At 35.1% G+C, this 24,216-nt stretch overlaps 3 protein-coding genes across 16 annotated transcripts in view; 2 read left to right on the top strand and 1 right to left on the bottom strand.

The window, feature by feature from the left end:
- LOC117208292 (serine-rich adhesin for platelets) overlaps window positions 1–13,317 on the top strand; it is a 134,720-nt gene extending 121,403 nt beyond the window's left edge. For 7 of the 9 annotated variants that reach the window (XM_033449338.1, XM_033449345.1, XM_033449344.1 and 4 more), the window contains 11 exons: window positions 2,772–3,167; window positions 3,462–3,564; window positions 3,856–4,044; window positions 5,733–5,944; window positions 7,268–7,368; window positions 8,338–8,654; window positions 8,891–9,262; window positions 9,353–9,715; window positions 9,821–10,034; window positions 10,128–10,370; window positions 10,459–13,317. In XM_033449338.1, the coding sequence (XP_033305229.1) occupies window positions 2,772–3,167; window positions 3,462–3,564; window positions 3,856–4,044; window positions 5,733–5,944; window positions 7,268–7,368; window positions 8,338–8,654; window positions 8,891–9,262; window positions 9,353–9,715; window positions 9,821–10,034; window positions 10,128–10,370; window positions 10,459–10,598 (2,650 nt within the window). In that variant the 3' untranslated portion in view covers window positions 10,599–13,317. The remainder of the gene's footprint in view (window positions 1–2,771; window positions 3,168–3,461; window positions 3,565–3,855; window positions 4,045–5,732; window positions 5,945–7,267; window positions 7,369–8,337; window positions 8,655–8,890; window positions 9,263–9,352; window positions 9,716–9,820; window positions 10,035–10,127; window positions 10,371–10,458) is intronic. The other 2 variants (XM_033449339.1, XM_033449346.1) reach the window with 2 other exon arrangements.
- A 462-nt stretch (window positions 13,318–13,779) lies between these two features.
- LOC117208296 (upstream stimulatory factor 1-like) lies at window positions 13,780–15,427 on the bottom strand. Its single transcript, XM_033449355.1, has 4 exons — window positions 15,269–15,427; window positions 14,591–14,969; window positions 14,360–14,512; window positions 13,780–14,054 (listed from the first exon to the last, which is right to left on the bottom strand). The coding sequence occupies exons 1-4, from the start codon at window positions 15,304–15,306 to the stop codon at window positions 13,848–13,850; spliced, it is 777 nt and encodes a 258-aa protein (XP_033305246.1). The 5' UTR covers window positions 15,307–15,427; the 3' UTR covers window positions 13,780–13,847.
- Window positions 15,428–16,614: 1,187 nt separating this feature from the next.
- Window positions 16,615–19,528, top strand: LOC117208294 (chloride channel CLIC-like protein 1). 6 transcript variants are annotated; one of them, XM_033449349.1, is made up of 10 exons: window positions 16,616–16,953; window positions 17,063–17,161; window positions 17,252–17,335; window positions 17,393–17,531; window positions 17,608–17,835; window positions 17,916–18,062; window positions 18,182–18,287; window positions 18,358–18,516; window positions 18,590–18,807; window positions 18,925–19,528. In XM_033449349.1, exons 1-10 carry the CDS (start codon window positions 16,931–16,933, stop codon window positions 19,168–19,170), a joined length of 1,449 nt encoding a protein of 482 aa, XP_033305240.1. In that variant the 5' UTR covers window positions 16,616–16,930; the 3' UTR covers window positions 19,171–19,528. The 6 variants fall into 6 exon arrangements, with proteins under 6 accessions (XP_033305243.1, XP_033305241.1, XP_033305240.1 ...); XM_033449348.1 differs by having other exon boundaries at window positions 17,044–17,161; window positions 17,396–17,531; XM_033449353.1 differs by having other exon boundaries at window positions 17,044–17,161; window positions 18,590–18,754.
- Window positions 19,529–24,216: the final 4,688 nt, after the last annotated feature.

Here is a 24,216-nt window from a genome sequence, read left to right as displayed (position 1 = left end):
GAGCCTTCAGTCGGCCGCAGCTCGTCGTTCAATGCACTTCCTCCTGGGCCAAAGTAGTTTCGATCAATTTTCTTATTTCGAGTGTGAGCCTTGTATTTTCGCGTACAATACCTCTTCTGTGACTCCACGAAACCAATTGCTATCGTACAAATGTATCCGATGCTTTTACCAAGACATTCGAACTCTTCGCTGCAATTTCTACCCTTGATCGAACAACCGTGAGAATCGTGTTGCTCGCTTTGGTGATTATGTCTTGAGCGCGTTTGAGTGATTGAAGTTTCTCGTAGATTCGCTTTTTTAGATGTTGACTTTATGAGCTTTGTAATCCAAGTGTAACTCGTTCGTTGGAAAGAAAAGGACGAATTACAAAGGAGAATGTGCGTGCTCGTGATTATATCGCAGCCGATCAACAAGTGACGGTTCCTCGTTGGAACGTCGGAACAACGGCGGTAGGCTTTTGTCGTGAAATAAAAATTCTAGCGTACAGGAAGAACGATTTCCGTGAATATCTTTATGCCACGGATTGTATAGGCCTGCGAGCGCAGCACGAGACACGAACGTGCACATGCATATGATGGTGGTTTGGTGTACTGGCCGAAGGTTTTAGTCGCCTCTAGACCGTCACTCGACGCATTTCCTGTCTAAAAGTGGTTGCAAGTGGTTTTTCGTGCGTCGAATAATCTCGGGGATTTTATTATCCAGGCTTGAATCGTCTAAATAGAGAACTGTGAAGGAGAGAATATTTTTGTTCCTCTTTCTTTTTTCTTTTATTTTTCTTCTAAAAAGTGATAAATTTGTACCAAATTTTTTAAAACAAACTTTTTATCATAATAAACAGGACACCGGCGTCGGTTATGCGTGAATATTTTCAGTTTAATGTTTTCGAACAGTGTAAAAAGTGCTCGTGTTTTCATCGCGAGAAGTTTCAGAGAGTAGAGGGAGAAACGTGACGAGACCGCGGACGTAAAATGTTGGTCAAGCAAAAAATAATAAAATACATCGGATAAACATTAACCTGGAAGAGAACAGAATCCTCTCGATGATGTGGTACGTGACGCTGCAGCATGTTATCCTATTAATCTGACTTAGAAAAACCGCGAACACGAAAGAGTATCGTTGATTCTAGCAACTACAACTTGGTGACGTTAGTTCACCGTCTTTGCGTTTGCGACGTAAAAGAAAAAATATGTTTTATGGGCGTGTAATTAACTCGCGAAGGACAAAAGTAATGACTCAGAAATTTCATTATTTTCAAAAGAGAACGCAAAACACGAAATACGTCTACGTAGTTATCTTTTACCTTCAGAAATACAGAAAAAGAGAAGAAAGTTTCTTTTTTTCTCGATCGTATTTCTCCAGATCCGATCTCATTCCAAACAGGAATCACATATCTTCCATCGTGTAAAACGAGAGGCGTTTTAAAAACAAACTCGAGAATCTGATTTTCATGATTATATGTGATCATATGAATAACTCTTAATTAATAACGTCTTCAAGTAGCACAGTCGCCGAGTAATGTTTTACTCGGTTCGATAGTTTCGTTAAAAATCGTATCAACAGTCTCGGTCATTTCAAACCAAAAGAAGAACTTTTCACAGTAATATTTCTTCTGTATAAAATCATTTACTATTTTCACAGAACTTCTTCGTGTTTTGAAATAAAACAAAGATACGCAAAATAATAGTACGCGCTTTTTAAATAAGCAACGAACGGTAGTGCAATTTCTCGATATAGAATGAATCAGCGTTCCACGAAAATGATACGTAATATGTCATACTTTGAGAAAGTATGCGAACGCGATACACTTGTGATTCGCGAAAATTTCGAAATATTTGGAAACAGCAGGTTTTCGTTCTCCAGGAGCGACATACGCAGAGGAGGCTACTCGCGGCGGTATCGTTTCCGTTATACAGCCTCGTGTAGACACCTGGTCAGCTGCCGTGCTCGATGTTCAGCCGCATAAATTGCCGTGCGCACCTCCGTGATCTATCAGTTTTACGACCCGCGTTTGCCGCAGCCTCTGCGCCGCGGGAAGAAACGGTGTTGAGTTTCCTAGGGCCCGTAAATTATTTTCCTCTCGCGATCACAATGGGCCATTGATTAAACGAATAATCGAAACAATCGCTGCTCGCGCCTATTAATTCCTATGTATGCGTGCGAGCAGCTCGAGAAATGGTCGGACGTAATCTTTTCTTTTCGTTACGACAATGTGTACGTTGAATTGATTGATTCTTTGGAGTTTAGAGAAATTATCGTATACTCCCTCCTTTGATGCACGCGATTCTATTTTATTTCTTTTTCGATATGATTAGAATATTTTCTATAGAAAGAGGTCAGAGTTGATGCATGGATTTACATTTTCCTCGGTTAACCCATCCGCAACGGATCGCAACAATGTAACGATACGGACTACGATGCACTTAAATTTGAAGAAATAAATTATAATATAATTTCATAATAATAATTCATAATAATAATATAATTTTATTATATAATTTGAAATTAGATTCTATGTCCCAATGGGCTTCGGTGGTGTCATATTCAAATGTGTTATACCACAAATCTTCTTAACAAATGGATTTTTAAACAAAATATAATTTGCATTGATATTTTATATTTAATATTTAATCAAGTAATTGCTGAAGTTAGCAGCTTCCCATCATTCGCATATCAACTTTAGCCGTTTCGATTAGATTTGAGGAATAATATTTTTACGTAAAATATGTCTATCTACAAGTACTGAAAGTTCGATTTTGTTATTTTCTCAACAGTCGACAGTGGTCGGGAGACGAAGAGGATGAGGGCACAACAGGTCACGTAACAACGGAGCATCCTCTGGCGGAGGCGACAATTCCCTTGGTCTCCCACTCGCGTCTTCAAGAGCAGCCCTCTAACTTAAGTGCCAATCTTGTGACCGCTTCCGGGACCCAGAATCCTCCTCGTTCGAGCACGCAGAGCCAGCAAGAGAGCGTTTTGCAGAAATTCAGAAAGAGCTTCTCCTTGAGGTTCCACAAAAAGGGCAGCAAGGAGAGCAACGAGAGCGAGTGCCCGGCCGAAGATAACGATGGATCCGGCCCTCTGGACGAGGAGGAGGAAAGGGAACCGCCGATTGTCACGGAACAGACCCCTCAACACAAAGAAGACACCAATAATGACCAGAAATTCCGGTTAGTCCGATTGTCATTTTTTAATTGCGAACTTTTATGCATTTATTAAAAATTCGAAAATGCAAAAATATATGAAACATCTAAAGTAAAGTTGTCATTGTAACTTTCAATATATAAGTAAATGTCTACTTAAGTCGTATTTCGTCAGTTTTGTTTATAAAAATATAAATTTGCATAGAAATCCGCATAGAAGAAATCATTATTTCTATTTCGTAAGAAAATTAAATCCTTGCAAATAAAACATTCCATTCTCAATTTGAATAAAAATAAACAAGTATTAAATCTTCGTCACAGGTTTGGTCCTCTTGTATGGAGAAGCAGTAAGGAGAGAAAAAAGGGCAGCAAAGCTGCCAGAAACGCGAAATGCAACAGCGGAGATAGCGGAATACAAATCGAGGTAAGAAAACAGCGAATCGTGGATAAAACGTGTTTGCACTTTAGGTCGTAGGAGAAGAGATCTAAATTTCAAATTAGCGAAATTAACGAGATGCATAGCATTTCCTTGAATCTTCCCTGCCTGGAGGATACTAGTGTACACCGATACAACCATCCATGCAACTAGTCCCGTTCTAGAAAATTCACTTTCCTATGAAGCGTCACGCCAGTCGATGGACTCTCTGTATCGGAAAATAAGAAACATATCCAGCGTAGATTCGACGAGTAACGAAATAAATTGTAAACGATATAGATGGTATCTGGTGGAGCATTGACTGGGGGTGGTGGTGGTGGAATGATGGGGGGTGGTGATAGCTCCGAGTCCCACGATACGGACGTCCAAGACGAGACGGACAGCCCTCCAGCCCTTCGTAGGCGAGTCGCTGACAAATCACGACCCCAGTCCGAGCTCATCAACCAGATACTGATCGACAAATTTAAGGTAAAGACTATCGTTCTTTGCCCCCGTTTGCCCTGCTACATCCAATCTTCGTGTTAATTATTAACAACCGCCAGCCGCACGAGAACTTGCCCGTCATCGCTGTATCTGTGCTTAACGTCGTTGACTAAATGGGAGCACCGTAAACTAGAAAGTGTTTTGTATATACTTTTGTGCACCATATCTGGTGCACAAAAGCGACACGACCTCGTTGCGATCTCGTGATGACCCTATGCGATTATATAGGACCGCTGTAGAATTATATTTTTAATGTTGCAATACATACGAGCGTGTGATCCTGCTACGAGAAATATAAAGATACCGTGCAATTGCACAACATCACTGTCACGGAATCGCAACGACGCGACGTCGTGTTTCTCGCCTGCACTAGGATTACATTTTCGATAGTGGAATCGTACTCTCGTATGTATTGCATCATTTCGTTAGAAATACAAAGCTAACCAGATCGTAAAATATCGCTACTATAAGATCGCAATGGCGTTATTCGCATCGTTCCTTTGTATTTGGGTCCAGAAACATTTCAATCGACAATTCTTTTTTACTGTTCTTATTTAATCTCTCAAATACGAAACACTCTCTCCATTATAATTTTATTCGACTGTGAACAATTAATTGCATATAACAATTGTATGAGTATGATACCAAGAAACGAAGATTCCGAAGACAAACGCTTTTGCTTTCGATGGCGTGAAAACAATCCATTTGTCATGGATGTTGCATATGTACGTTTTTAATGCTTTTATTTGATTCGTGTGCAATTCTAGTCCTCGTGTCACATCATCTTTATCGACGCCCATCCTTCTTCTCCCATTTCTTGCCTGGCCGGTCGTATATAATTGCTATTGAGAGAATCGCACATTTGTAACCATTATCGGGCGACACATATGACTGTTTCCTTTGACACAATAACTCGCATTACTCACGTTTGTGTACGGTTTAGCCACGCTCGTACAGATCACCGGCAGTCACTGATACGCAGTCATAGACTATATCGCGTTGGCCAGGATACGAGGAGAGGAAACACACTCCTGGTTAGTTGATATCGGGCCGAGCACCCGACCGAACACGATTTATGGAGCCATGGACGAAAGTCGAGTCACCGCTGTTTGCTTTCGTCACCGTGTTTTTGCCTGTGTGATCGTATATAACAAAGACGTGTTTCAAAGATATGAACCCGTTAACGTGTCTGTTCACAGTGAAATTTAAGCTTTATACGATTCAAAATTGGGCTAAAAGCGTTTAAAAGTTTTTTTGACCAGCACGAAACACAGGTAAATAGTAGAACATAAAAATGTGAATAATAAATGTAACGTGGATCTAATTCGACGAGCGTGACATCAATAATATGGCACCTCTTTTCTAACATCACTGTGTACATCCTAATCCACAAATTTGGCTACTAATGTATCTGCCACGAGTACATAAACTTTCACGCTGTGAACGTAACTGAAAATACTAGAATTTATTGGTGTTTGTGCATTAACAAAATTCCACGGTGTGTATCTAATCGTAAGCAGAGATGGGAACGGCACTTGGCTAGCTTGATGATCAAGCAATTTTCTGGAAGACTGGCTTAACGTCACACACCCAGAAGAGCTGCATCGTTGCTTATCATTCGAACAACCACGTTGAAAAGTCGATGTTAACGAAAGGATGTGTAATACTTTCAGGCGGATCTTCAGAGCCGCACGTCGAGGCACCAGCATGTACGCAGAACGAACAGTGATTTAGGAGGTCAGAGGTTACTCCAGTGGGATACGAGGTCTGGTTACAGCCACGCGCACAATTACCGCAGGATGCTCTCGACGCCATCACCGATCAAGACGAGGCCTCCTAGACTCAGTCCGAGGCACTCCTCCCATGACATCGTTACGCTGAGAAGGTGGGTTTAATGATCGTGATCCGTCCCGTGCTTTTGCACCCTTATCGCAAACGCCTCATTGACTTTTTGCCATACTGCGAGCGAGGGTCAATTCTGACGAGAGAGCTGCAAACCTGACGCAATCGCTGGCGAAATTTCCCTGTTTATTTTCGATACGCTCGAAACTTTTGTTATTATTATCGTACAGGGTCGAACACTTCCAGATTCGAAACACTTCAATAACTTTGTAAATGTTGATTCTAACGAAAATCCAACTGGAATACAGTATTGTATACGTTGAAAGAGACGTGGGCTGTAACGTTTAAAATTGTTATATTTGTATTTCGGAATGTACACGGCGATTGCTTGGGTTTCAAATACTCGAGGATATATTATTCTCTCCGTTAGTCAACGAGTGCGTGAACGCAGGAAAAAAACATGGAAAAATCTAGGTGCTCCGTTTGTCACTTGTTTGAAAATCTAAATGGTCTATTCTTGAAAAAAAAGAACAGGCATTATCCTTGAACGATTCGCTGTTTCTTTTCCTCTTCTTTTTTTATTTATTTTTTTCTCTCCTCTTTTTTTTAAATTTTGTTCAATTCGAAAGGAATCATAGCATGACATTACGATATCATCAAAACAATCCCTTGAAAGATTATCCTTGACGAAATTTAAATTCTTTATTCTCGAACCTTTCCAGTAAATCGAGGGAGAATAGTGGTAGGTAGACGGGTATTATAACAAACCACTTTCTTTTAATTTTTCCTCGTAAAACAGTTGGTCTGTCACGCGTTACTATGTACGGAGTGGTTCTTTCGTACTCTCTCGATTATTTTTTTTATTTTTTTATGTAAAAGGATTTTCCATTTTTAATGCAGACTTTTATGGTAACGTGGTAGCGATAGAAGGTTCCACTTAAAGATCCTCATCTACTACTTAAACGTCCAAACTAAAAACGTCCAAAAATATAAATACAAATGTAAAACGTTAGCAATACACCACCAAGTTTAGGAGAAAGTAGCAAAATAATTTAAAATAGGTCTATAATAGAAAACTAAATTCACTAAACAAAAAAAAGAAAGAAATACGAGACATTATCTACGAGCAGAAAGCGTTACTTTAAGAACGAAGAAACGAGCATTTTTTGAGGTAGGACAATTTACAGAACCACTCTGTATACACATGTATACCTTGTCGTATGTATATATATATATATATTTACCTATTGTAATTCGTTGCTGAATGTTGTATCGATGCTTCTACGTAAACACAAAGCTTGTTGATCCTTTTCCGACCATGTGCAGTTTAAAAGAAAAATTAATGACGATCTTATTCTGGTCCCAGTAACGCGAAAGGGAGGAGTTCTCGGACAAATTTGAGGCGTTCACTTAGTCAACCACTGGGTATCAATCAGCTATCACCCTTGATGCGCACCAAAACTGCAGGTAATGCTAACACTTGTCAAATTAAAATCGAACCTTACTTGTTGATATTGTTTGAGTTCTAACGTAGACCACATACTTTCCTTTCTTTCCTTCCAAGCAAATAAGTAATCTTTTCTTTCATGTTATACACTTTGATTGAACTGCAAACTGTTATAGTTACACGTTAACACACTGACATGCCGTCACGTTGTAACACTGAATTTTTGAATTTTGAAGATACGGATATCGATACTATTTTTTAAAAAATACGTGATCATTTATATTTTTTCTTTTTCGGGGAGGAGCACATTGCTTGTTTGCTTGGTACGAAAGCACACTGGTAGCCAACCCGTTGACGAAGATTAGTGCACACTTTCTCTACTCCAGTGATATCCAGTTTCTCTCTAGATCACTATTTCCGGCAGTGCTCTAAGTTAGCATGGCACCCTTTGTAAAAATCTCAAAGCCGTCGTAACAAAATGCACCTGTAAGAAGAGTTCTTAACAGTAAGGAATGCGGAACACTCCTGTATTAAACGTGTTGATATCTTCGTTCTGTAAGGATTGCTTTCTGTGAATACGCTTATGTTTGCAAGGTGCAGTAGAAATTAACCACCCTTAGAGAGTTTCACGAAACATTTCGATAATTAAGAGAAATGAATTTCATCTTCTTTTTTACCGAAAATATTCAAGAAATATTTCCACGCGTACTATGTTTCGTAAAGCTCTACGAGAAGACTAATTACTCACATGAAACGTGATAAACGATTTTTTAATCTTTTGCTGCCAACACCAGCAAGCCTGCGATGGATACCTACACAGGGTGATTTTTTGTATACGATTGTTCTCTCGTGTTAACAGATTTAAACAACAAAACGAAAGCAAAACAATACTGACACATTGACAGATACAAAATACAAATGATCCTCGGATCTCGAGCTCGTTTTTTTCTTTTCATGATAAAAACAAGAGTCGTTTTGTTTAAAATCAGGCGCGAGATTGCCCGGTGGAAACGTCCTGTCTGAGGACGAACAAGATGGAAGAGGCGGAACGTCCGACGATGAAATGATGTCTGATTCGGAATCCTCCATCGCCTCTTTGACGGACAGAAAGAAATCCTTCGAGCAGACGATGGACGAAGAAGTTGTAATCCTGGCTGAAGCTGTTTGGGACCACGTGGCGATGGAACCAGAGGAGCTAGCTTTTCGCGCTGGCGATGTAATCGAAGTTTTGGACAACCTGGACAAAGACTGGTGGTGGGGCAGTTGTAGAGGAGAACATGGTTGGTTCCCGGCTGCATTTGTTAGGGTATGTGACCAATTTTTCTTAAGATTTTTACACTAAAAAATATCAGAAATTTCGATTAATATAATATTTCTCACTTTAAAGCAATCACTACTATTTTAGCCGAAATAAAAAATAAAGTAAAATTTTACAAGTAATTATGTATACTTATTAGCGAAAGTTATGACTTTTATCGATTCATTCATGAATCAAAATGACTGTGGAATTGCAATGAATTGTATTGAACTTTATGTCTTCAGTTACGCGTAAGCCAAGAAGATACTGTCGAGGATTGTTTGGCGGCGATGGCCTCTGGAGGCGCGTCAAATTCGCAACTAAGAAGACGTACCAGTGTTTCGCTGTTATCAAATGAACAAGTCAGAACGAGCGTAGTTCGTGAACTAGTTCAAACCGAAAGGGATTTCGTTAAAATACTGAGGGATGTTGCGGAGGGTTACATAGCCGAATGTCGACGGCGCACGGATATGTTTACAGACGAGCAGATAGAAACGATTTTCATCAATCTCGAGGAACTGTTGGACTTCCAATCTGAATTCTTGAAGGATCTGGAAACTAGAATCGACTGGAGTGCTCCGTACAAGAGCTGCGTCGGTGAATGTTTTCTAAATCATGTAAGGACATCAAAATTATTTAATATCCATTAGATATTTCTTTCAATAACAATGTTTGTTTTAATTTTATGATATTAAAAATTGTTTCAGAGAGCGGGATTTCGTATGTATTCGGAGTACTGCAATAGTCATCCGATGGCTACCGCCACTTTACAGGAGTTATACCAACATAATCGTTATAGCAAGTTCTTCGAAGCCTGCAGGTTAATGAGAGGGCTGATAGAAATTCCTTTGGACGGATATTTATTGACACCAGTGCAACGGATATGCAAGTATCCACTCCAATTGGCAGAATTACTGAAATATACGAAAACCGATCATCCAGATTACCATAAGATTCAAGAAGCTCTAGAAGCAATGCGAGATGTTGCGGTTTTGATTAACGAAAGAAAGAGACGGATGGAGAGCCTAGAAAAACTTGCTGCATGGCAACTAAGGGTGGAAGGATGGGAGGTAGGAATCCTAGAGAGATAATGAAATTTATTTGTATAATATTATTTCGAAGCTCTCACTTATTTCGATGGTGTTATACTTTAATATCTTTTATTAATACTATAGGGTGAAGATCTCATAGAAGTTTCGTCGCAATTAATTTATCAAGGAGAAGCTATGAGAGTTACTACCGGCATGTGGACAAATAATATCACACTTTTCCTATTCGACCACCAGTTAGTGTATTGTAAGAAGGATATCTTAAAGCGAAATACCTATGTGTACAAAGGACGAATTTATCTCGACACGAGTGAAGTGATCGATGTTCCCGATGGGAAAGGTAAATTTTCAAACCGTGTGTCATTAATACATCATCTAATTCTAGTTTTATTTTTAATATTTCAATCGTAAATTGTTAATGGTTTGTTCACAGATCACCAACTAGGTGTAACAGTAAGGCATTGTTTGAAAGTATACAGTTGTGTTCGAGATAAGTGGTTGTTATTCTGCTGTCGCACAGCGGAAGAAAAGCGTCGATGGTTGGCAGCCATGGCCGAGGAAAGGAGACTGGTTGCTCAGGACAGAAATGACGGATTGGAGTTCCCTGCTGCGGCCAGGCAATTAGCTAGGATCGCAGCAACGAGACAGCAGAACAGACCGCCAATTAAACCTCGCAGTACGTAAAATAATTATTGTCTGAGCCTTTACAATAAGTACTTTAAACTTATGATATTATTACAATTGTCTGGATTGAATAATTACAGACAAAACGTACAAAAGAGAGTCGGCTTACGAAATGCCTACAATGGTTGGGCAAGCCACCACAAACTCGTTAGGACGTAAAGTTGGCACTTGGTTCACATTCGGTAGCAGCAAGAAAAACACGCGACTTCAGCCGTCCTGAGACAGGCCTACCTTCGTACCATACATTGACTTGTGAAAGTCTGACAAGAAGCGCTTAATCGTTGCTTCGCAACCGTGATTCACAAATTATTGTCGTTCAAGAAACATTTCTCAGAAAATTTCTTCACATCGAGATTTATTCGGATTTTCTTCAATGTTTCGACATTTAAGAATATTTGAATAAACAAACGGACATCGTATTCGTTTTAATCTGTACGAAAGCAAACGATAACAAGCGCTTGTCACGTGTATGGAACGAAGGTATTTTATTTATCTAATCGTTAAGTTTTATCTCTTAGTCGTTGTCGATTCAACAATATCGGTACGTCCTGTTAAAAGGGTAAGCAAAACGCTACGATTTTCGTCGGTCCGAATGTAGTTATTCTCGTTTAATTTAAATCACACGCAGTTCGATAAAAAGGAAGTATAACTTTGTCGATATCGTTAGCGATATTTATTTCACTGCCTCGAAGAGGATTCTTCTAGATTCTATGCTCTGTCGTCTTACAATCACACAGATCACTGCAATCACGGAGTGACAAGGTATTATCACTTAGTTGTTTTCAGAAAAATGATAACCGTTGTTTGTTCAAAGTATAACCGCAAGAAATATTACTAATTAAGCGTAATTATAAATTCATATAAGCAACGTTTAGACGAAACGAACAATATTACAAAATGGAAAAGAATAACGTGCGGAAAGTTTGAACTTATTAAGGGCAAAGCGATAAGTATTGAGGCGGGACGAAATAGAAAATATTATTGAAGAAAAAAAGCTTGCATAAACTAAAAAAAATGAATGCACTTACTATTAGATATATATGAATATTATGCGTAAAGCCGATAGCGAGCTTTTGCGGTACTAAAGAGAAAGTACTAGTCACTCTTATCACGGAATCACATAAAACACCAGTGATAAAACTTTAGCATTATCGGAATGCAACCGCTTGTACGTTGTAAGCAATGAATGGATTAGCAGTGGCCACGTGTTTTTTATGGTAATAAAGACTGATTGAGAAATGCTTGAGCAAATAGGTACGGAGAGTAGCACTGAGAGAAAAATATAGTCAAAGCGTAACAGAATTTCACTAAAAGTAGATATATTTATTACTGCAGAATGAAAGACCTTCCACCTGCATTATTGGTTTGATAACCACTTAGATAGTCTCCTCTAGTACGCACATTGAAATAAAGAGAAACAACGTTGACACAAATATCATATTTTGAAATTTTCTCTCAGTGAAGCAAAACGTATCACAGTACATAGTATCATAAAAAAAGAAAAGAATCTTAACTTGTTTCACGGTACGCCCTTTTACTGCCTAAAATTATCGTCATTTCATCTAGAGCAGTAAACCATAATACTCATCGTAGTTTGTACGAAGGTTTTAAATTTTTGGTAAATGGACGAAGAATTATATTTCTACGTCGAATATGGAGCGACAGTATTAATGATATAGGTACCACCTAAATATGTAAATACTCGCATATCAAGCTTGTTTTCTACTGCTGCTGTAGCAGTTTCTAAACGGGAAAAAATCATCTGAGATATCTTTCAAGTTTTTCTACTCTTGTACAGAAAAATGTTACGAGAATATTACGATGAAAGCCAGTCAGCAAAAACCTCTGTGTTTTGTATGTAAAAAATAATGGAAACGTGCACACTGTAATTCTTCATCGAGTACAATTCAATTAACGTTTCAAAAAAGCTGATCCATCAATTGTGAAAGTTTTTAACACTGCCAATATGTTTACTAAATATTTTTTTTGTTCGTTTCTGACACTTTTCATCGTCTTAATGCATATATATTTTTCGAAATATACGTTCATAAAAAAAAAATAATTGTTATTCTATCTTCGATCGCAATTTTGCAGAAAAAAGAAGAAAATACTTGTGAAATATAAACAATACACAGAAGTATATTTTTGCTTATTTCCTGGCATTGTATTTACTATATGACGAGGACAATATGATGACAAAATGAAAGAGAAAGATTCCTACTCAACTGTACAGAAACCATTAACCATTGATGTTTAGACTAGAAGCGATACATTTGTTGCTGAACCTAATTCATTTAAGAGTTATTTTTATAGGACAAATTTATTTGTTCGAGCGCAATTTCTCTGTAAGCATTGTTATATAAGGCCAACTATAATGGCCAATGTGACTAAACATAAGGAGAGAAATATCACATGTTAATTATAAACGCTGAAACGATAATATCGCATATTGCACAATTTAGAACTTTCCATTCATTGAATTTTACTAACATCAATAAAAAAATAAAACTTCTGTAAATTATCAGAGTAATATTACAAATATTCGCAAGACACATTAGTTACAAAATAAAAAAAAGAAGTTTCAACATAGCAATGGTTTATTCTTTACATTGACTATATCTTGTTAAAGACGCGTAAAGTAATTAATAATTCAATATATATCCTTTCTATAGTTAGCAATTAATAAATTTGTATTGTTACTCTGAAAATACTAAAACAGACTTTGCACAAACGTCAAAATGATGTGCTTTGAAGCAATAATATTACTAGGCGTTACAGTAATGACAGTTTAGGCTGTTGCATATGTATGTGAATGCATATATTTTCCCTTATATTTAAAATAAATAGTTGCGCGTGCATATTGATGATTGCCATATTTTATAATTGTGCGTTATTAATATGCACGTGAACGTTCCATTTTCGAAAATTTGAAAAAAAAACTGATACAATAATGTATCGCTTTGTTTCATGTAAATAATTAGGTATTGTACTTTATAAGTGTAAATATTGTAGAACTCTTCGTTAGCGCAAACTTCAACATGTTCTAGGCCATAAGGAACTTTAAAATCGAATGACATATAAATTTTGGATAAAGATTAATTATTGATTAATAGCACAATGTTTTGTATATTTGTATATTTAATTTAATGATTTAATAATAAATTACCCTTTTTGCTCGATTGTTCACGTTATAAATAATTATCGTTTATGATATGTACAGTTGAAATTACATAATGTTTACAATTGTTTTCAAAATATAAATATATACTCAGTTAAATATATGTAAATAAACATTTTATAATTACTACATCATTATTATTTTATTGCACTGAATTATATATGTCCTACACATTACTTTTCACAAGTACTATTAAAGGTAGTATACTTTAAATAAAATCATACTCAAGGAAAAGATATTTAATAAAAAAAGACCATATCTATTACTATTTATTATATGTATTCATGAAAATTAGGTACCTAGTATGTATGTAGTACTTTTTGCAATTTGAGCTTTTAATTCAGAATTCTCTTTCCTCAACTGATTTACCACTTGCCTTAGGGTTCTAGCTTCTTCTAACAATTGAGCATTTTCATCTAAACTTTGTGAGAAACTTTCTTGAACATCTCGTAATTCTGTAATGTACTGGCATGCCCTCGCTAGAATTCCTCCTTTACTCTGTAAACATAAAACATCAATATGTATTAGACATACATATGTCTTTTACAACAACGCATCTTTATAGAAAGATGAAACCTAATCTGTCGAACGTTGTGATTTATAGTTTGATAGAATAAAATGGATCATACGCAATTCGATAAAATAATATAAAACGGAAAATGTACATCCTTTATTTCCTTATAAAATGAAAAGACTTATCGGACGACCTAATACCTTGAACTAAAATACCATAATAATAATAAGAAAAAAACCAGTGCATGATGTATAGGACTTAGATGTATAAAAAATATGTACTATATTACCTGTAACTCAAAATTGGTTTTTACATCTCCATCTCCTGTTGAACTTTGTTCACACTCAGGTAAGAGCTTCCCCAATTTTGAAATCCAATTATTAATTTTATCCCTACGGCGTCTTTCAACTTCATTATGTGTTACCCTTCTTCTTTCATCTCTCTATATGATATTATATAGAGTAATAATTAATATCATTCAGCAATTTCAATTAGATATAAATCACATAAAATACTCTACCTTTTTAATGGTAGTAAGGATATTTTGTGGATTATCTATTTGAAGTTTAACACGTGGTGCAACTGTTCTTGTAGTTTCTGAGGTAATTACTTCATTACTATTACTAAGTACATAGAACTGACCATTTATAGGTGATGTTAAGACTTGAACTGTATTATTTATAGGTGCAGCTATTGATAATTCAGTGTTATTTGTATGATTATCACCAACTTGTACCACACGATACGCCACTGCATTATCATTTCTATTTACTTCACATAATTGATACTGAATATTATCTTCTTCTGTGACTGTTTCTATTTCTGTGTCGCAATCTATTATTTCTGCTTCTTCTAAAACTACGCCGACATTGTCATTGCTAATTGTATTTTCATCCACACTATAAAACATTATATACTTACAAAAGCATACACGGAAAAATGTGGTATGAAATAACCTTATACGTCAGACATTTGTTTTCCAATTTTCATATGGTATAAAAATATACATTTGATTTTACGAAACATAAATATAAATTCATATATTTAAAAAAAAATAAATTATTTTACATATCTTTTTTAAGTTCATAGAAATCAACAGAAACATTCTATTAAGAATATGTCATTATTTTATTTTTATGATTATATTATGGTAAAAAAAAAACATTTTACAAAATTATAAAATCAATGAAAAGCATACCTTTCATCAATATTGCCAAAATGATTTAATACTTCCATTGTAATATTCAGATTAAATTACCTTGAATCAAAACTTTATCCACATAAGAATGCACTACATTGCACTTGCACTGCAATCTATTTACTGTAGGCAATGCGTCACAAATCAAAAAATTATATAGATAAAATAACGTATTTTAAATATTAAATATTTAAATGTATAAAAATATTAAATATGTTATCATATTTGATACAAAGTGCCAAATTCTTATAATAAAAGTATAACATCTAAAAAATAATTGTACTCAAACTATTTAAATAATATTTCTATAAGTAATTTTATTGACTATCTAGTTATAAAAGTGTAAGATATATTTCTCTTTAACATTTTTTATATAATGATTCAAATATTATAATATCATAATATTAATGAATAAATATTTAGAATATTTATAGAACTTTTGCACGATTAATTATAGGCAATAAAGGAATAATGGGAATAAATTAATATGTAGTAGTTATGATTTATCAGTTATGATTAAAACCAAATATAGTATCGTATGTTCAAAATTGGCACGTTTAATAGTAATTTTTTGTTTACTTCCCTGCTTAAATGCACTGATAATGTTCAATGTTAGGGAAAGATTAAATACCATATTTTAAACTCGGCCATTAATAGTAAAATATATTATTAAAAAATGAAGTATATGTAATGTATATGGTATATATAACAAAGTCTTTATACAGTAAAAAAATAAAGTAATATTTGTGGCATCGTTTTCAATGTTATTCTGTATTCACCGTATATAAATTGATTATATTGATTTTTAGATTTACATGTTGTATAACAAAAAAGTCTAAAGAATACTTAGATTGAAATGAGATTGCGAAGTTTTTTCATGTATGTTGCAAGTACAATATAATGTCGTAGCATATTAAATGATTTAACTTCGGTTTGTCGGATATAAAATTACTTGTTCTTTTTTATTTGTTACTTAATGATTTTCAACGCGTAGGATTCAAAAATGCAAACCTGAACTTTAGAAATCCAACGGTTCAAAAATTATGCATATGTAAGATACGCATTTTTACTGTATTTTTACAGGTTAGCACGATGCCATATTACTCTTATCAATCATTTGATTGGTCGATACAAATGAGCATTGAATTAAACTTCGCCAAATATTAGCTTGTATTCTCGTAGAGGATAGAATGAAATTGAATCTAATCCGATATTTACGAAAATCAAAATCCCGCCGTAAAATGGCCGATACCCATGTATATTTGTGTGCAGCCAGCGATTCTACTCATTGAACGAATCATGGATTGGAGCTACTATGGTGTCAGAGCAACGCGTGAAATACGTTAAAAATGTTACATACGCATAACTTTTAAACCATTAGATTCTTAAAATTAAGACTTGCGTTTTTGGATTTTACGCGCCAAAGACATTAAATGACAAACAAAAAAGGCAATAATTTCATGTTTGATAAATTAAAGTTCATCATATTTTTATACGTTTTCATATGTGGTGGTGTTTTTATGTTACCCTAGTATGGTATCACTGCTCCATATGTGTGATTTACCGAATTTTGTGATTTAAATTCAACCACTTGTTGTAAATATAAATTTAATATATTAATCATGCTTCATTAAAATATGAATCTTTGATATACATGTATGCATGCAGAGTACATTCGATAAAAGGTAAAAGATAGGTTACGAGACAATTGACGCACCAATATTTTTAGAACTTCGTTTTCAGTGAACTGATACACGACACGAACTGGTGTTTAACATTTCTATTTTTCTTTAGAATGAAGCCTCCAAACGAATTTATTTTCTTATTGATTCATATCTTTGCAATCATCTTAATTGTACATTGTGAAGATGAAAACTACTTTGAAAATATAGAGTAAGAATATTAATAAGTTCTTTTTACATCTAAAATTAGGAGAAATTTATATTATTATATGTATAAATTAAACAATACATAATTTTACAGGAACTCAGAAGAACTAGTAGATCCATATTCATTTTTTTATGATAAGCACAGTAAAACAATGGATAAAGAAATAAACATGGACATGTATGTATAAAATGTATATTCAGTTGTTGTAAATGCTATAAGTATTAACTTTTTCAGTAGAAAAGATATGGTACAATATAGCACCAAAGCTGAAAACGAGTTGGAACCTCTTGAACATGAAAATAATTATAGTAGCCACGAGGCGATCTTTTATAAGCGTCTTATTAATCTATTATTATCAAATATTCGCATAGAGGTAAAAGGCTAATATTATTTATAGTGTAATTTCTCAAACATGTTCAAGAAGAATGTATTTTGCTTTTTGGAAACAGAATGAGAATGAAGTATCAATAACAGGAATATTAGAGATTGAGGTATCCCATTCTCAAATGGAAATACTTAGAAATTTTCAAATTCATAAAACATCTTTAAGAGAAATTGATGAAATTCTGAGTAATATAATACAGGAACCTCGATATAATTATATGTTTGAAGCTGTACATATATTTGATGTATTGCACAAAGGTTTTGGCACAATACTTAAAACAGTACAAGAATATGTAAGAATATTGGTTTTGTTTATTTATATTTGTGGTTTATATATTTATACAAAAAGAATTTTATTGATTTAATATTTTAGCCAGATGGAGCTATAATCTTATTTACAATGATAATGGCTTGTTTGACATTTAAAATGATGAGACGTAGCCAAAGATTTCCTATTTTGTGTATTATACAAATTATATTCATATTGAGCTTTTTTATGACTTGGTGGCAGCTTATAAAGGTAAATAACATTAACTTATAATTTTATTTTATTTTTTATTTATTATTATTATTTTTTAATTTATTATTTCTTAATTTATTATTAATTTATTATTTCTTAAGTATATTTGTTCTTTTAAGGAAGCCGAAATTAAGTCTGTTGCTGCACAAATGAAATTTTCAGACATACCAATTTCGTGTCAACCCGATAAGATGAATTTGTGGCACAAGTTTATTTCATTCTTTTGTAAGTATATATTATTTTGGTACATTGAAAAATGCTCTGGAAGCTTACTGTCATCTTTCTATCGTTGTAGCTAAGGATGATTGTGAGCAATATTATGAAACAGTAATGTCTAATCCAAAACTAAAAATTACACCTGCATTTGCATTATCACATTTTATTACTACCGTTGTTCTTCATCCAGTTACGCACATAGGAACTGTTGTATCTGACTTTATAAATAATGCTACAGGTAATTGATAAGTTTTATTCATAGTTACATCCTAATAATTCAGTTGATTTAATAATTTCATTTAATCTTTTAGATAATCTACCTTGGACATATGGATGGATAATAAGATGTATACTGTACATATGTATAGGTTTTGTTATAATAATGATACCATTCTTTCTGTCTGGAGCATCATTTAATTTAGGCTTAGGACCATTATTAAGATTTGGAATTAGCCATGAGAGAAAAAATGGAAAAGGTAATTCATTACACAGTCTAGAAAATCGAGAACCTGTACAGATAATTCTTAAGGTAATATATAATTTCCTTTGTTTTATTTGGAATGTTTTTGTTTTTAACTAAATTTATCCCAGATTTAATTGTAAATCTTTTGTATGTAGTTGTTTAAAAACTTGAAACTTTTTTTAGGTAACTCATGGTACCGACGTACCGCAAATAGAAGATGTTCCGAAAGTCAAGCAATCGAACGTCTTACCAGCTTTAAAAGATTATTGCGCAGAAGAAACTATTGTGACAGATAGTGATATTCGGGAAAATTTCGATGATTTATGTCGCGGTGATACGATACAGAACAGTAAATTATCGAATAATCATAATGAAGAAAAATTAGATGCAATAATAGGAGAAAATAAGGATGGTAGAGGGGATGGTTAATAATTTATTGATTACTTGTTTCGTGATATATATAAACTGTTAATTTCTAATGTACTCAATCAAGTAAATATTTCATTACATAAAACTTAATGTTACTTATTGTTAATACTTAAATTAATAATTAACGAATCCAAAATGTCAATTTTATAACTGTATTTGACAGCTTGTGACCTATAAAGTATTGTTTCAGTATTGTTTATATTTATTTTGTTTGTAGTTGGATTGTGATTATATCATATTGTATAAGGAAGACGATATTTAATATTTTTACAATATGCTGTAACAATGTTCATATTATATGATTCCAGTGCTTTAATATTTCCAATATTTAAATACACGTACTTTTATAAACATGCAATGTTCGTTTAATACAATATGCAAATTCTATAGAATTTAATAGAATTATTTCGCAAGCAGAAATACGGGTACTAATATGAATTCAGCCTAATGAATAGGAACGAAGAATTCACTAAACGTATATATCCTACTTTTACGATGAGCTGAATTTTTTGTATTTATTTTAAAACGTATTTGTGTGGAAACTATGTTGGATATACGTACATAACAAGCGCAGATGTTGGTGATGTAGCCGGAATAACGATTAGGAGAAGTGGTAGGTGACGACGATCCCGCAAAACTAAGTTCTGTGTTCGTAATTAATTCTATTTATGCAAACCAGCGCGTTCGTCTCTACACACACAGCACAGTTTCAAAACAACTTGTCATCTCATACGTACCTCGTCAAGAATCTAATTAAATTTCAACATTATGTTCGAAAATTATCGTTAAATTTAATTATGATAATATATATAATTTAAAAATTGAAGTTCGAAACTGCAAAAATTAAATTTTTACACTGTATCACTTGCAACTTTTCGGATGTTTAAATAGTTTTGTTTAAGAAAACAAATTTGACTAACGTAAACCAAAGGTGTGAAGCTTGTCTATCAGATCGGAAAAAAATTTGTAAGAACTGGTCAATCAAAATATTTAGAATGGCTCGATTGAACGAAGCAACGGCTAAAGAACTTTTTCAAATTGTGTATAGGTCCATGAACAGCAGGTGTGTTTATAGGTAACAAAGAGCGATATGTATTTAGGGCAGAGGGTTGGGTTTCATAGGGCCATAGATGCATTACATGCTCGAGATGATATCTAAGAGAACCGAGACTGGTACGCGTATGCCGACGTGTTTGACCCTTAGTTCTGTTTCCGCAAACCATCGTCCTTTATCTGACGTATATTATGCTTGTTCCAAAATGTTTGTACCTTTGTGCGCGTTCGGTGTTTTGTCATGAATTTACACATCTAAATATTCTCAAGATTATTTGAAGGTTTCTTCTTTAGTTACTTTTATAATTAAAAATTAAAAAAATTTAGATTTGAATAATATCAAACGCGAATCACTCAAATAATATCTTATATCTTTAAAACGTGAATAATCGTTTAACTTCTAACTTCGTTATCGTCAGTTTGTCAGACGGTTTTTCTTTTTTCATCGCTTCAGCAACTACAAGCATCGAGCAAATTACAAGCGTAAAACGAGCGTTTGGAACGCTCGTAAGGAGTCTGCAAACTTTTCACGACTTCGTGGAAGTTCGGTGCAGCGTAGCTTAATCCGTTTTCGCGATGTCTAAAGCAGACTCGATCATAGATGCATCGACGAGCATCGAGAAGGCTATCAAAATAACGAACCTATCTCATTTCAAAGTGGCTTAATTGCGCTTGGCTGCATCTAAAACGACCCGGGATCCGTTCTATGCACGTGCAACCAGGCTTTTCACCTGAAACCCAAACGGCCCTTCCTTACATCTGCTCCATTGATGTATCTTGGTTCGTCATTAGTTAGCGGTGAACCGCTAAAAATTCGAAGAACTTCGAATACCAGACATCGAACGTGTGCATGGCTTTATGCGTGATGCCAACGTGTGTGTACGTATATATGTCTTGATCTTCGAGAAGCTTTCTTCGACATCCTCCGTTACTCAGAATTCCCTGAAGACTTCCACCTGGTTACGCTCGAATACCGATCGACGAATCGATGATCGATTCACAAAGTGCACCCGTGGCCGATGTAAAAATAGAGGATGGTTGGTTGTTCGGTTGGCCGATATCATTCGTACCGAAATATCAAAGTGTTCGTATCGTAGTTCCGATTTTTCTTCGGTTAACTTTCTTCTTTGCTCGTACGACTCGCGAAGAAAAGTTGGATCGTTTCTATCGCCGCACCGGTACTGTCATTTCTTTCAAAGAGATTTTCGGGAAAGTTATCGATAATTCATTTTAAGTGGTACATTACAATTGGAAACTCCATAGGAAAGTTCCAACGGAAGACAAACTTCCAGAGGCGGTCGAAGTCTTCAACAAAGTGAAATACATAATGCATGCCTAGCTGGAACATAATTAAGCAAGGCAGGGGAAAGACGAAGTTTTAACCGATTTACTTCGTTCCTGGCGCGAGGTAGACAATTCAACCTGAGTTCTTGCAGAACTTCGTCTTAGAATATGCTACGATCGTTTTAATAACCATCTTTCATTGCGATATAGTCGATGTAACTTATCCATGCTTCGTGAGGATACATGCGATCATTTTTTGTTTCCGTTCCTTACGACAGTTTACGCCAGTCATTTACAGAAGGGTTATTCCGTGTAGTCGACTGGAATGTGTGACCGTACAAACAATCGGATATCCGGCTCCACGATGTTACCGTTTCTTGCACGGCTTTGATCGTTAGCCTGTAAATTTTCGTACCTCCATGTTAGCCGATCGAGGATTCAGTAACTCATGAGAGGTCTGGATATCGGGAAATGGATGGTAGGTGTAACGATCGGTTACTGCTACTAAACGTTTCGCTGTTCACCAGAATTGCTGAATGTAAACTGTCTATTACCGACGTTGGACCTGATCGTGCACGCTTCTGTTGAGTGCGCATTTATCAGCATTGTGCAGAGCATGGAGACCAGAGAACTGGAACGATATAGATTTTCTCCGATCCTTCCTGTCTGGATTTACGTTTGTTCAAGCAGATATAGCCGACGTTGTCGTTGATATCGGTTACGATGAATAGAAAGAAAGCCATTTCTACAGTTATCGGTGAAGTTTTATCGATCCTAGCCTCCTTGGTTATTTAAAAAAAGATACTCCTTTCCGCTTTATAGATTTTAACGCGAACTTTGTGCGTTAAATGAAGTTTGTATAAGAGAAATACTTAAAATGTATTCTAGTGTGTATAGACACGATATTATATCAAGATAGCTCCTCTGTGGTCTATTAAAGCTGGCCAGTGACAAGCATCGTACTTGTGATCAAAGCTGCACCTATCTCTATATACAGTTTATTAATTACTTTGTCGTGTAAATACCGTTTCGCGAACGATTTTAATTGTTCGATCAATGAACGTCAAATTGCGAAAAATTATCTATTAGTCTTCAAAGCGATCGTTTCGTGCAAATTACATCGCTTTTGTAATTTCCCTCTTAAATTTACGACTTTTTATCGGATCATCTCCTGTAAAATTATTTAAATTCTAAATATGAATTTTATCTTTAATCTAGAAGGTAAAACTTTCACAACTCGCCAGTACATCAATATGTTTTTTTCTTATTTTATGCTATAGCTCTATTTCAAAGTTTCTATTCACCTGTTCGAAACTTGGAAATACCTAATTCCTATTTGTCTTTCAGAATCTTCGAGTGTCACGTGTAATTAACACTTTATCCAACGGTGATGACCGCTGGAAAGGTCCAACCAAAAAGGAAAGTGTAATTCAATGTCGGACCCGTGGACATATACACGAGCGAGCAGAAGTAACCGCATGATAACGCAGCATTCCAGTTTGAGAGGGTAGTAATTAAGACCTCAACTGGTCCCAAGGGACTTTGTACGCCGTCTCCCTATATCTTATCGCATGGCTCGCCCGACTGGATGTCCATGCTTTATATATATATATGGGTTTATTCACCCAAGAGGGCAGTTCTGTATCGAATGAGTCGTTGTACACGTAGCCAGAGTTCGATCTTTTGTTTTCCAATTATCGACGAAATTCTTTCGAACGATCAGGCATCGTTTCGTCACGAATTATCAGGTGTTTTGGTGAAACATGTGAGTTAAATTTGAGAAACGATCTATCTAGAGAATTTTTTTTTAGTAGCATAGTAACGTATAGACTGTGAATGTCTATGTGTTTATGAGAACTTCCGAGGTTCAAAAACCTATAGAATCTACATAGTATTCTAAGACGTAAATTCTAAGATGTAAAATATTCAAAGTAAAGTATTTTTATAATGTTTAGTAGTCAAAACAAATTGCTATCCCATTTCTTTATTCGGATCCCATTTCCTTAGTTATATGTCTATAAAAGTATGAAATTGTATAAACGTTCTTGATATAGTAATGTGTTGCAATATTTAGAAGCATTAGAATTTAAATACTTTGTTACTCGTACTTTTCCTTCAGGTTCCTTATTTAAGATCTAGGTCGATCATGGAGCTTTGTTTTTTGTTCGAGGAAATACAAATTGCCGTCGATGCAAGAATATAGTCGCGCCATAGCGTAAGAATAAAAGGCTGCAAACGAGATTATACCTTAATACGCAATATACGTTTTATTTCGTAGAGTCGAGCGACCATGGACAACATGATAAATGTCGTTCCCACTGCTCCGACATAGACGTTGAAATTAGTCGTAGAGTGGTTGTTGTCGTTCAATCGACCAACGAAACCATTAAATGTCAGGAAATCGAACCGGTTTAGAGAAGCTTAAAGTAAAATTCCACGTCGCGGCTCCGTGGGTATAAATACAGGAAAACTGGTCGTATGGCAATTACATCGGCACGACTTAACGTGAAACGATCATTTTTTCCGCCGTTGGTCATATGGGAAAATAGTTTAATATCAGTGAACCGGTTTGATGCTGCGTCGGCCGTTTCAAGTCTGACACTCGGACACGCAGCTTGCATTATCCTTCGTGCATCAGAAATAAGAACAAAATAAAATGAGGATCATTAATGAACATACACCGCGAGAACTTAAGCAGACGTTGGAATA

The sequence above is a fragment of the Bombus bifarius genome, unplaced genomic scaffold, assembly GCF_011952205.1.
Source record: "Bombus bifarius isolate JDL3187 unplaced genomic scaffold, Bbif_JDL3187 scf7180000008058, whole genome shotgun sequence".
Taxonomy (NCBI): domain Eukaryota; kingdom Metazoa; phylum Arthropoda; class Insecta; order Hymenoptera; family Apidae; genus Bombus; species Bombus bifarius.
This window is presented reverse-complemented; position numbering and strand designations above follow the sequence as displayed.

Excerpts from the sequence above, each read along its gene's own strand:
- LOC117208294 (XM_033449347.1), top strand. The coding sequence starts at position 16,923 with ATGTATGCATGCAGAGTACATTCGATAAAAG. Across the intron at positions 17,836-17,915 it reads TTAAAACAGTACAAGAATAT|CCAGATGGAGCTATAATCTT; the intron begins GTAAGAATATTG and ends TTAATATTTTAG. Across the intron at positions 18,063-18,181 it reads CTTGGTGGCAGCTTATAAAG|GAAGCCGAAATTAAGTCTGT; the intron begins GTAAATAACATT and ends TGTTCTTTTAAG.
- LOC117208296 (XM_033449355.1), bottom strand. The coding sequence starts at position 15,306 with ATGGAAGTATTAAATCATTTTGGCAATATTGATGAAAG. Across the intron at positions 14,970-15,268 it reads TTTGGCAATATTGATGAAAG|TGTGGATGAAAATACAATTA; the intron begins GTATGCTTTTCA and ends AATGTTTTATAG. Across the intron at positions 14,513-14,590 it reads TCCTTACTACCATTAAAAAG|AGAGATGAAAGAAGAAGGGT; the intron begins GTAGAGTATTTT and ends AATATCATATAG.